Source organism: Typopeltis vanoorti, chromosome 24 (assembly GCF_054136105.1).
Source record: "Typopeltis vanoorti isolate ZY-2024b chromosome 24, IOZ_Tvanoo_1.0, whole genome shotgun sequence".
NCBI lineage: Eukaryota > Metazoa > Arthropoda > Arachnida > Uropygi > Thelyphonidae > Typopeltis > Typopeltis vanoorti.
In genome coordinates, this window is record NC_143572.1 from 52756405 (window position 1) to 52769406 (window position 13002).

At 30.5% G+C, this 13002-nt stretch overlaps 1 protein-coding gene and 1 long non-coding RNA gene across 2 annotated transcripts in view; both read right to left on the bottom strand.

Moving 5' to 3' along the window:
- Positions 1-3241: 3241 nt before the first annotated feature.
- Positions 3242-10428, bottom strand: LOC150093197 (uncharacterized). Its single transcript, XR_016550403.1, has 2 exons — positions 10302-10428; positions 3242-4144 (listed from the first exon to the last, which is right to left on the bottom strand). It is a non-coding gene; the product is annotated as an uncharacterized LOC150093197 (long non-coding RNA).
- A 621-nt stretch (positions 10429-11049) lies between these two features.
- LOC150093198 (uncharacterized) overlaps positions 11050-13002 on the bottom strand; it is a 145827-nt gene continuing 143874 nt past the window's right edge. The window contains exon 9 of the mRNA XM_090414182.1: positions 11050-11176. Coding sequence (XP_090270308.1) covers positions 11050-11176 — 127 coding nt within the window. The remainder of the gene's footprint in view (positions 11177-13002) is intronic.

The following is a 13002-nucleotide window of genomic DNA, read 5'->3' on the forward strand; positions in this document are numbered from 1 at the left end:
CCTCAACCAGACAGTTCCTGAACAGGTCCCTTGACCAGTTTCAACCTTTATTGAGGTCTCATCAGTGGGAACACCCAGAAATATACAGAGGTTAATCAAAATGAGATCATATATTTCCTACATACAAATAAAAAATGGTGTATCACTTTGTTATTAAATACTCCAAATCAGAGATAGTTGTAGAAAGCATTATTGCTGGGTTATAAAATAAATTCTTGTTTCAATCCTTTCTTCAACCATATGCAAACTAAAGTTTACACATGGAAGTATCTTCATGACTAGTCTACCTCATATATATATATATATAGAAGTTGTTGACTTCACATCAATTATACTTGATAAGGGATCAAAACAAGAATACAATTTCTGTTATTTATAATTTATTTTATAACCCAGCAGTAATGCTTTCTACAACTATCTCTGATCTGGAATATTGAGTGATATGGTGATACTTTTTTTTTTTAGTTGTATGTATATAAGGAAACGACTTCTGCATTGATTTAACCATGTCATCTTTCTAGGTCTGGCTCTCACTGATGAGGCCTTATATATAACATCAAAATCAATTTGGGTAGTGACCCTTACCATAATTCATAGTAATGACTATTCTCCAGAATTTGCAACTGATGTAACATAAACAGCCACTATATATAAGTAGACTAGTCATGAAGATACTTCCCATCCATGCTTTAATTTGCATAAGCTTGGGTAAAGGATCAAAACAAACGTTTTATAATTTATTTTCTAACTTGGTGGTAAAACTTCCTGATTTCTTTGTTGGGATTTCAAGATCATATGTTTCCTGGATTCTATATGATTGATCACTTTTTTGCGAGTTTTCCTATTTGTGTTACATGTGTAAGGCTGCAGAAACAGGACAACCCTCTCTCACACACCTCGTGTTATATGAATGTTGGCAGAGAGGTTTGCCATAATGCAGATTCTGCTGGTTATTTTGTTGCAAAGGCAGTTTATCATATGTAGGAAGTGAGGGCTATGATTGAGTGCTGTTAAGGTCTCTATTAAGTTTTGGTTGACTATCAAATGCTTGGCAATGATCAAGAAATCAGCACTGTACTTTTTTTTTTAGTTATACTGAATGTTATTCCCCAGAATGGATAGGTTGAGTGAAATATATAAGCAATTGAATATCTTCCTTCAAATTCTTTCCTATATCATATATGTACAAATTAAACAGCATTGGTCCAAGCACAGAGCCCTCATACAGTATATCTGCTTGGATGGGTTATTGCTTTAGTGTTGCAATCCTTTCAAGCATATGCAAACTAAAGTTTACACATGAAGTATCTTCATGACTAGTCTACCTCATTCTGTGTGTGTAATTATTTTGTAGTCAGTATTTAGATCTTTTTGTTCCATTTGTGGCTTGCAATGTGTGTTTGGCTTCGGCATTTTTTGCGATTTCTTGTTTCTGTGAATTATGTTTGAGCTGAAATCTGTAGATTTGAATCAGTATGAGTACTAAGATATTGTTTTAATGTTCTATATAGAAAATGCTACCCAATCTGTTTGCTTGTAGTGGAGTAATTATCTTCTTTACTCTTATTCTTTGATTTCTAAGTTATCTCTGTTGTATTTGAGAAAGGTTATCCCCTTTTCATTCCTCATTTTTGCAGCATGTAGCTAAACCCTCTGAGTTGTAAATTAAAAATGCATATCTTTTTATGGCATATAAATACAAAAAAGGGAAAGTAGCTGGGGGGGGGGATTACAGCACTTCCCTGCAAAAATCGATGTAATGCTGTCAGAATGCAGAAATGGAAGGTGAAAGACTTGTTTTGGCTGGAACCAATGACCTGAGAGGTGAGAAATATTGTACTAGGGAGAACATTAGAGTTGTTGGAAGAAGTGAAAAGAAGAGCAACAGGATGAAGTGGTGGTAAAAGTATTGAAAAAGTTGGTCAAAAAGAAAATTCAGTAATGGGTGGATAAGAATATTACAGCCATGCTGTCCCTCTATGAGGGACAGCATAGTTGGGTAGCCATTTTGATGGCATTCTCTTGACATATCCGTACCATTGAAGTTGTCTTCTTTTGATCTTTTCTATTAATGAGTCTGTATATTTTAGATCTTGTCTTACAGTTTCATTTGTTTTCTTTTCTGTCTATTTTGTTTTATATATTTTTCTGAGACATTTCATCTCGAAAGCCTCCAGTTTTCATATCTGTCTTCTTGAGTATTCACGTTTCTGAAGCATATAGCACAGTGGGTATTATAATTGAATTATATAATTTTATTTTCCCTAGCTTATTAAATGATGACCATGCAGTCGATATTCTATGTTTAATAGTGGTCATAGTATCTAAGTGTTCTGTTATTACTGTTCCTAAATAATTGAATTGTTTTACTTGCTCAATTGATGATCCATTCAAGGAGAAGTTTACTTTTTCGTTTTTTCTAATTATCAAGATTTATCTTGATAATATTTTTTTAATGTACCCCGGATCAGAAATGCAGGGAGACGGTTAAAACACCAAAAGCACTCTATGCTAATCAAGAATGCAATAGCATTAGGACAAGGATGCTCTCTCTCTATAAAAAGAAAATTTGCTCCACCTCCTAAGTCCCTCACAACATTACAAATGTTAACAGATTTGCAATAACAGTTTTTCAAATGCCTTACAATTTTAGTATAAACATTTGAGTATGTGAAATGACTTAACCATTTCATATACATATCTTGGCCAAAAAATTTGAATTTGTGGTCAAGGGAAATATATATCTTGTATATAAAATGACAAAACAAATGTCCTCAATATAAAATGGACTGGTGAGCAATCAAACTTTACTACCATGATACAAATAATGTTTTTCATGAACACAGACTTCTATCATAGGTCTCAAATTCTTTATATAAAGAATTTGGTTTCACATCAAAATTGGCTTTCCATGTAGCAGCACAAATGCAAGATGCCACATAGGTATTGAATGTTCACCTATCCTATTATGCTCTTCAGTTTATTTAGCTCCTAGATCTGACCACTGAAATTTAGAAAAAAAATAACCAAAACAAGGAGTAATTTTTTACCATTATAGTGTATATAAAAATAAGTTGCAAATTAATAGTTAAATATTAAGTGTGTTGTAAAAGATGTAATATTTCAGTAAAAAATGTAAATATCAGGAATATATCATAGCAATAAATTCATTTTTCTACTATATATATATATATATCATTATTATTTATTTATTTTTGCTGAAAGCAGTCCACAATTCACATGGATTCATCAGTCCTCCAGTAAACTTTATTAACAGAATACAACTGATGTATATACATGCACAAAGAAATGTATACATTGTTGCATAAAAAAGACTTTATAAAATAAGTTTTTACAGACTGATAAAATTATATTCACACTGCTTTGGTATTTCTTCATAAATTCAAATGGCTACATTATTACATTGGTTTCCAGATAAAAGTCTGGGAATTTATCACTTCAAAATACCAAGAGACAAAACAGTACAAAACCAACATTCAAAAAGTAGAATGGGTATTGATACAATTTCTTGAAATAAACATGGAATGTTTTAATAATAAAGGCTCATCTTCAAGAATACTGACAGATTTTTATTATTATATTAAAATAACTTTACATACATTATTTTGAGTGATACAGTATTTATGAATATATGAAGATTCTGGTGTCTAGAACTGGAATGAACTGCACACGATATTTATATATACATTAAAAACATTTTTAATATTGCTACCAAACTTGCCATTTAATAAACATCTTGTAATAGCCAATATGCATCAAACACTTGTATTAAAGTTCTGCTATTAAAACAGAAAGATCACATTTAGTCCATGAGCTTCAAAATAGCATATTCACATATGGTAAGCTATCTAAGGTTGAGTGAGTAATATCGATTTTGTTAAATAACAATACCTTGACTGTACATTTACAGTGAAACTGTAAGAATTCCACAACGGTGGAATCAAACTTTTTTTTGTAACAATCTTTAGTTGTGAATGTTTTAAGAGCCAAAATTAGTGGCATGTTAATAAATACAAGAAAAATGCTTATATAAGAGAAGTAAAGCAAGATACAGCAATGACTTTTTTTACAATATTTCTGTTCGTCCACTTATCTGCCTGTAAAAAAAAATTGAGGTTCGACTCTGAAAAAAAAATTTTTTTTTTTTAACTTATCCGGAAACTTTTGGAGAAAGGTGGGGGGGGGGGGGGACTACCATAGTACATGCACTTAAGACATAATGAACAGTGACAGCTCCAGCTGGCAAATAAAATAAACTAGTCACTATATTACAATCCACACAAATGAAAACTTAAGAGATGAGTTAACTTTCATAGTAATTCATATGCCAGCAACATATAATTTCAACTATTATGAAATCCATTTTAAATACATCTCCAGGAAACCTAATTACAAAAAAATTACTTTGACATCTCTATAAACATTGGAAATATACACTCTATAAGTGTGTGTAGTTAACTTCAAAATCTGAGATTAAAACAAATAATTGCAACATTTCTGCATAATTACTAGATTTAGGAATTCAAAATAAGATTTTGCAAAAGTAGTCACAAATTAAAAAATACATAAGAAAATGAAAACCAAACAATTGGTTATTTTGACTTTATAATCATTTCAACCTCAAGTAACTAATTCATTTTACACTTGCAAGTCCAAAATATTTAGAAATTCTGCCTATTCAGATTATTTAAAAATAAAAAAAAAAACTATTTATCAGAATTCATTCATCACTTTTCAATTAATAAAATCCCTTGTCAAATATATTTGAAATAATGAATACATTCTAGTCTTCACAGAAATGGTTTCTTAAGAGAAAATATGAATATTTATGCTATTAGGTCGAAAAATCTGAAGTAAATGCAGTAGTAGGTCTGATGGTTTATGTTATAACATATAACCAAAGGCAACAATGGTGCATAACTTAGCAGCAATTCTCAAATGGAGACATTTCTATCCCACTATTCAACTGTAAAGGATAGGAATATGTAGCAAGATGTGAGGTGAACTTTATTTATTTATTTGAAATTAATTTGATGAACAATTATGCATTTTTATAAATAGGGAAGAGAAAACAGAACTCACATATGTTTTTTGCAAATTTTAATTTTCTACATTATGCATTTAAAAATGAATTAGTTTAACAGTTTACTTTTTTTGTGGTTTCCCAGGTTTTTTTTTCTTCTTCACTACTTCACGATTGGTGTAGGAGAGTATTGTAATGAAATGTACAATATCTATTTGCTTTCAAATTAAATTAATATGCTGTTTTTCAGGTCTCCAGTACTGTTATATGGTCTTCTAAAGTGATCATACCACCTTAGATTAGCTTTGCTCATGCATACCGAGTTCCTTTCTGCCATATGCCTTTCACTCTACCAGTTTTAATAAGAATCTTCAAATCAACTGTTTTATTTCCAACCCAACTTTCAACTCCCTAAGTTAAAAGCTGGTTTAAAAACAGTCTTGTTTACTACTGTAATGTTTTGGCTAATTTATGTATTACACTATACAAATTAATACAAATGGTCCCCCACCATAAACTCTGCTGATTCTGTTATTTATTTTACCATTTCTACTGGAAACTACACCTTAAATAGCTAAGTTTTTTTTTAATCAGGTCATTAATGAGAATGCAGTGAATATTTACCATATTCCTATTTTCTTTTTTCTTTCTTTTTTTTAATGAAATTCTTGGAGACTTGTAGAGGCTTTCTTTGAGTAAAATCATTATTTGCTTCCACATATCATGGAGGATGAGAGCGCTTACTTTCTATTTAGGGTATTAAAAGCATAACTTCACTAGATTCTTTGAAAGTCTGTAAAAAGGAGTGTCTTCCAGGTAAAGTATCACAACAGATGACTAAGGCCTGATTTATTCTTCCTTTTGTATTTGATATCACTGAGAGTTAATTTTTTTCAAATTTTGAAACTTCTTCCAGTCTAACTAAATGTAGGCTTTTATCACATGGGCAAAAAATGTTATTATATCAGGGTGTTTTTACACCAGAACATTGTCTCTTTTGAGGATCATAAAAAATTTTGAAAGATCTGAAACTGTTTTCAAAGTAGTTCTGATATTGGCATTTTTTAAAATATCAAGCTATATATGGAGGTTCAATGTAAGATAAGGAAATGAAACCTTTAAATCTAAATTCATTGGCCAGGTTTCTTGAAGAACAATCTTTAAGAACTTATTTTGAGTAACTGTTTGAAGGGAAGATTAAAGTTATTATTATTATTTTTTTTTTGAGGTTGTGATGATTCAAAACTTTTGTTGTGGATGGTGAAAGAGCTAGTTCCTTAATGAATGCATGAGCAAGGTAGTATGATCACCTTAGATTATCCAGAAAGAGATAGCTGGCATGGAGCTATCTACCAGTATGGGTTGATTTTCTGTAAGTCTCTTGAGATTGCACCTTTTATGCTGATTAAAATCAGAAAAGGAGCTCAAGGTTTTGTATTTAGGTACAACTGACTTGTACAATACTAGTAATGGAAGTTTGTTGTCCATTTCTAAGGTAAACTGAATTTCTGGATAGAGATTATTTAGTTCAGCTGTTGTTCAATTTGGTTCAAATATTGAATATACCATCCACATATTACATAACACTATGCATGTGTTTTAAAGTGGCTTGTGATAAAGCTGTCTTCTCAATTTCCACGTAAAAGTTAGTGTATGGAGAACTCAGCTAATACCATGTACTTTTCCATTTGAAAGTTATTGAATGGAGGAAATCATGGAGAATCCCCAGTTATTACTGTATTTCTGGATATAAAACTTTAAATAGCCTGTGCTAATCTTAAGTTAAATGACAAGTGAACTACTTAAAAAAAAATTCACTTTTTACTTTAAAATAATTTAACTAAGGACAACCACATTACTATATGGACCCTGAACAATAAGAAAGAAGGATATAAGCAAAACACAGACAACTGAAGAATAGATGCCAATTTGCTAGCAGGAAAACTTGAAAAAATAATATGAAAATATTAGTAAATAATTTCTTAGTGCAATAATGCTTTTGTTTCATTAAGCATGAATTTATTGTACAATTGTATAAAAATAAGTACAAAATATATAATTTTAATAAAAATTTTATATAACCAATATAAAAAGTTTCATTTAAAGTTTTTTTCACTACATTTATTGTGTAACAATCGACGTAGTGAAAAATGTAAATTGCATTAAATAACTAAGCTTATTTGTATATTAGTAGTTCAAAATTTCTAAATATACTGCATCCTTATGTCACTCTCAATAAAAGGTACCCATATACTGTTATGAACTTTCCCAAAAAAGCATTGGCAAGAGCATTAAACATATTTACAATGCCAGAGAAATTTACATAAACTAAAACAAATGGGGAGAATGGAATGAAGAACACAAAACAAACAAATATATATCTAATTTAGTTAAAAATTAGTTATATGCATAAATCATTAGCTGACTTGTGCTTCGATGAACAATATCTTTTTTTTAGTTTCATATTTGTGTAGAATTTCATTCTTCTTGCAGACGTGATCAAGCAAGTTGCTATGCTTCCGTACAAGAACTCTGAAAGAAAATCTAATGAATTAGTGATGTGTTATAAACTCTGGCACACACTAACAAAAATAATTTCTAATATTGTCAGGTCAGTGAATAAGAACAACCAGGGTACAGTATTCAAGAAAAACTTGATTATGTGTGAATGCCACCAATTAAGAAACATCAGTTCCTTTCTTTGAAGTACACTTGCAGTGAATTTAAGATTCTTTTTCAATATCCATAAAGAGCCTGCTTGAGAATCAATTTGCAGCTATACAGCAAATATGATCCTACCTTGTAGTCAATGTTCCCTCTAAGCTTTTCTAAATTCTTCGTTTCAAAATTTCCAATTTACAGTCAATTTTTGAAGGTACTATAAAAACTATGATAAATCATATTATCACAAACACCCATGTTAACAACAGGATTCAAACCCGCAGTTTTTTGACTGGAGAGCAAATACGCTAACCACTTAGCCAACCTGACAATATTAGAAATTAATTCCTTAAATTTCCTTCCAGAGTTATTGTACAAGATATACAGAATCATAGCAACTTGTTAGAATGCATGTGCAAGAATGAAATTCTGCACAAATATGAAACTAAAAAGAGTATTGTTCATCAAAGCACAAAAGACAGCTAATGATTTAATGATTTATGCATATAACTAATTTTTTGTAGTACTGTGTGTGTGTGTATATACACACACACATACAGAACTTGTTTTCATGAAACTGTTTTATAGATGGTAATTCTGAAGAAGTCAACAAAACAAGTCATGGAAACCACACACACATGTAATCCCATTAGTCATAAAAATTATGGAATATATTATAAAAATCAAATTGTTTCACTGGAAATGTTTTACTTTACATTTATTTAACATATATCTAATATATCCCAATTTCTAATGCTGGGTTTCCAGAGTATCAATCTCTTAGCCCACAGATAATGTACTATAGGTTTTAAATTCTTTCATGGATAGGACTCTAATATATATATAAAAAAAACAACTGAGTGTTTTTCAAATTGTAGAGGAGCATGGCAGGTAGGATGCTTAAGTAGCATCTTTGTTTAATAATTTGCAACTTATAATGCCCAAACTGTAGGCTTACAAGAAAAGAACACTAAATATGATAACTTTGCAGTGAAAATAAGCCAATCCATTATACTAAATATCAGTATTTTTAAATTATATAAATTGCATGTTGATTTGTCTTCTAATTACAATATTGTATTATGTGAAATGTACATCATGTTATGTTTTATACATTGGTCTTATTTATAAATTTAAGAAAATCTTGAGCTTAAGTGATAAGTCCTTGGACTCTGGAGGTGTCATGTAATAATAATAATAATAATGTGTATTAATTTATTAAAATCAGTTCAAGAAAATACTTGAGGTAATTATTTGTAAGACAATTATGAAACTCATCTTAAGCTGGGGGGGAAACATAGCTACAAGAAATTTAGATTGCCTTTCTCTATATGCTCTTCTCAGTGTTCTTTGTTCAAAAGCTTCCTATGAAGCCTTGATTCAGAAAAAGTTGGATACCACTGGTATAGGAGATATAATGGTATATAACAAGAATCTGTAAGTAATGATATGTAAAGCCAACATTTAAAAATAAGCAACTCTTTATGATACTATTCATAAAGATAGAATGAACCTTAATATTAGTAAAAGCAAAATATTATTGTATTAGCAGTTTCTTTCTCTCTACAAAAAAAAAAAGAAATATCAAAGCACACATTTGCGATTCCTTACTAGAAGCAACAAACTACATGAAAACTGTTGCAGGTTTTAAGTTTATGAACTGCTGTATTTAAATTTAGAATATTCAATAGTTTGATGAATGGCACCACTATTTAAAACAAAGGAAAATAATTCTGCCAAATAATGACAAAAATGAGACCAATAAAGAAACAAGGGATAACAAAAGTTTCAATAAATTACTATAAACATCTTGTATATCCAGATATACAAGATGTATATCCAGATATCTTGTATATGGCTTGATATTTATCACAGTATAAGAAAAGATTTAAAAATTTACAAATCAATTAATTGACTGATTTTAAAACATGTAGGTAATTCATGTTTACTACATTTAATATAAGGAAGTAACTATACATGCTACATTAATAGAGAAAAAAAAAAAGTAAGAACTAATGCTAAAATTCCAATGGCAAAGCCATTAACATGTAAACGTATTCAAAACAAAATTAAATAGTTATCAAAGAAACATAATAATAATGAAGTCATTTACAAGTTAGCCCACTAACTCCTACCTTTAGTGTTGTGTGTACATGTTAATTCTAGATGGTAACTTACAAATTACTAAATAATTCATCTCCATTCAAAAGGTGCTAACTTTACAGCAGCAAAGGAGGAAAAAATAACATAGTATTCATTAATAACTAATGACAAAATCACAGGTATAGTCACTTCCTTATGTTAAATTTAATTAAGTACTACATAAAGATGTAAATTATATGCAGTCATAAAAATTTTGACTTTTATGGCTACCAAGAAAAGATAATTAAATGGCAGAGATGATGATATGTCAAATATATAAGAATGACTCAACTGCTTGAAATAATATTATAGCTGCACATGTACAGTAATAAATATTAGAATAAAATGCTAATCTATAGTTACAAAATAAACCACACACACTCACATGTACATATATACACACACATACACATACAGTATATATATATACAAATTAATCAAAGGATGGGATAACCTATTTCCAAGGCTGGTAGAATCCCAATAATTTCTGCTGCCTGTTGACAGTTCCACTATTAGCTACTGTCTCTTGAATTTCTACACAAGGATTGGCTTGCACTTGCTTAGTAAGATGACTTTTCGGCACCCTGAAGTAGAGAACATTAACAGATTAAAAGAATTAATTATTATAGATAAAATGTAACAGAAAAGGTACTGATAAAATATACACTGTATAGTATTGGAAAGAAAGCATTCTTCGTATCCATACTTTAAGATGTGGAAGTGAAGTATTCTTCAGTACAGATAACATTCATTGAAACTATATCAGACTATTAAGGGCCATTTATTAAATCAGCTCCATTTCAAAATCCAACGTACTCACGACTGCAGCTAAGTGAATTATGACGTTTCCAATCTCAGAAAAGGTACTCATTCAATTAACACAAGACAAAGTTTTACTTCCCCATAGATGAAAGATGAACTAGAAAAACATAAGGAAACTGCACAGTCTCATGAAAGTTAAGAAATTTTATATTTTGAGAAAAAGTTTGACTCTAACGAACTTTTTTTTTTGTAAGAATTTGTTGTGAAAAACAAAACGTTCATTCTAGTAGACTGATTAAGTATATGCAAAACAAACCAATAACAGAATGAATTTATCCTCTAAATAACCCCCTCCTGAAAAAATGGACCAGTAGAGATGGATCAATTGTTTGGCCACATGTCAAAACACTGGTCTACTCATCAAAATCTCGTTCTTTGGATCAACTCTGCTGGTAGAATCCCAATAATTTCTGCTGCCTGTTGACAGTTCCACTATTAGCTACTGTCTCTTGAATTTCTACACAAGGATTGGCTTGCACTTGCTTAGTAAGATGACTTTTCGGCACCCTGAAGTAGAGAACATTAACAGATTAAAAGAATTAATTATTATAGATAAAATGTAACAGAAAAGGTACTGATAAAATATACACTGTATAGTATTGGAAAGAAAGCATTCTTCGTATCCATACTTTAAGATGTGGAAGTGAAGTATTCTTCAGTACAGATAACATTCATTGAAACTATATCAGACTATTAAGGGCCATTTATTAAATCAGCTCCATTTCAAAATCCAACGTACTCACGACTGCAGCTAAGTGAATTATGACGTTTCCAATCTCAGAAAAGGTACTCATTCAATTAACACAAGACAAAGTTTTACTTCCCCATAGATGAAAGATGAACTAGAAAAACATAAGGAAACTGCACAGTCTCATGAAAGTTAAGAAATTTTATATTTTGAGAAAAAGTTTGACTCTAACGAACTTTTTTTTTTGTAAGAATTTGTTGTGAAAAACAAAACGTTCATTCTAGTAGACTGATTAAGTATATGCAAAACAAACCAATAACAGAATGAATTTATCCTCTAAATAACCCCCTCCTGAAAAAATGGACCAGTAGAGATGGATCAATTGTTTGGCCACATGTCAAAACACTGGTCTACTCATCAAAATCTCGTTCTTTGGATCAACTCAAAGTCAGAATACCATATGCAATTCAAGCAATATCAGTGCTTTAATTATGCATTCACAGAGTTCAAGAATCAGTTTGAAAGATGTATCAACAATGATGGTGGCCACTGGAAGTTTTTCCAACGGCCACCATGACTTCGGCATTACTTCAACCTTAGTATCATCTCTGGGTGATACTCCCACTGATGAGACCTCAATAAAGGTCAAAACTGGTCTGGATAGTGACCCTTCCCATAATGCATAGCATTATACATACTCGTAAGGATATGTGCTTTGCATTATGGGATACTAAGGCAAGTGGTGTGAAGTCATTAGCTTCCATATATACGAGTTGCCCTGTCCTGATTATATTTCAGGTGCAAACTTTGTTTGCTTACACTTGGATAAAGGATTAAACCAAGTACATAATTTCTTGGTATCTTTAATTTAATGACGATGGCCATGTTGAAGTGTGATAATTAAAAACTGCATTAAGAATAAAACTTGATCTTGAACTTTCATATAATTTTTGCTAATTAGTTCCATTACTTGCATATCTTTAGTTATTAAAATTAAAAAATGTTAATGATATTGGGGAGGATCTTAAGTGTCATATTCAGTTATTTGCTGATGGCATTAGAAAAGTGATAAGGAATGTTACTGACAGAGAATCCCTGTAGGCTGATTTAAACAGATTGGCTATATGTGCAAATGATCACTTTTTAGATGTTTATAAAGAGATTTGATCTCTGTTACCAATTGTTATAAAGAGGGAGATTATTTATTTATTTATTTACTATCAATCCTCATTTGTTATGAGATTTTCTCTATAACGATTATTTCTAATTTCCGAGTGTTTTTATTTATATGCACAAGGGTTCAATTCGATTGGTACAATGAATTTTTACTATTTTTTCAGAATCCAAAAAATCACTGATTCAAGACCAAATACAAAATATACACTTCAAATAAAATTACACAACTAACTACAAAATTAACTGGATCCAAGGCCTTTTAAAATAAACTTACACTTTAGAGATCACCCATTCTCTGACTCATTCTATTACTGGTTTGTTTAACATATACTTAATCACGTTTACTAGACTAAACATCTTGTTTACACAATAACAAAATGTTCATAGTCGGTTTCTTTGTTAAGGCCTTTTTCCGAAGATATAAGATTCTCTTCTTCTTTTTCCATAGAATCCTTTCTCATCACCCTTA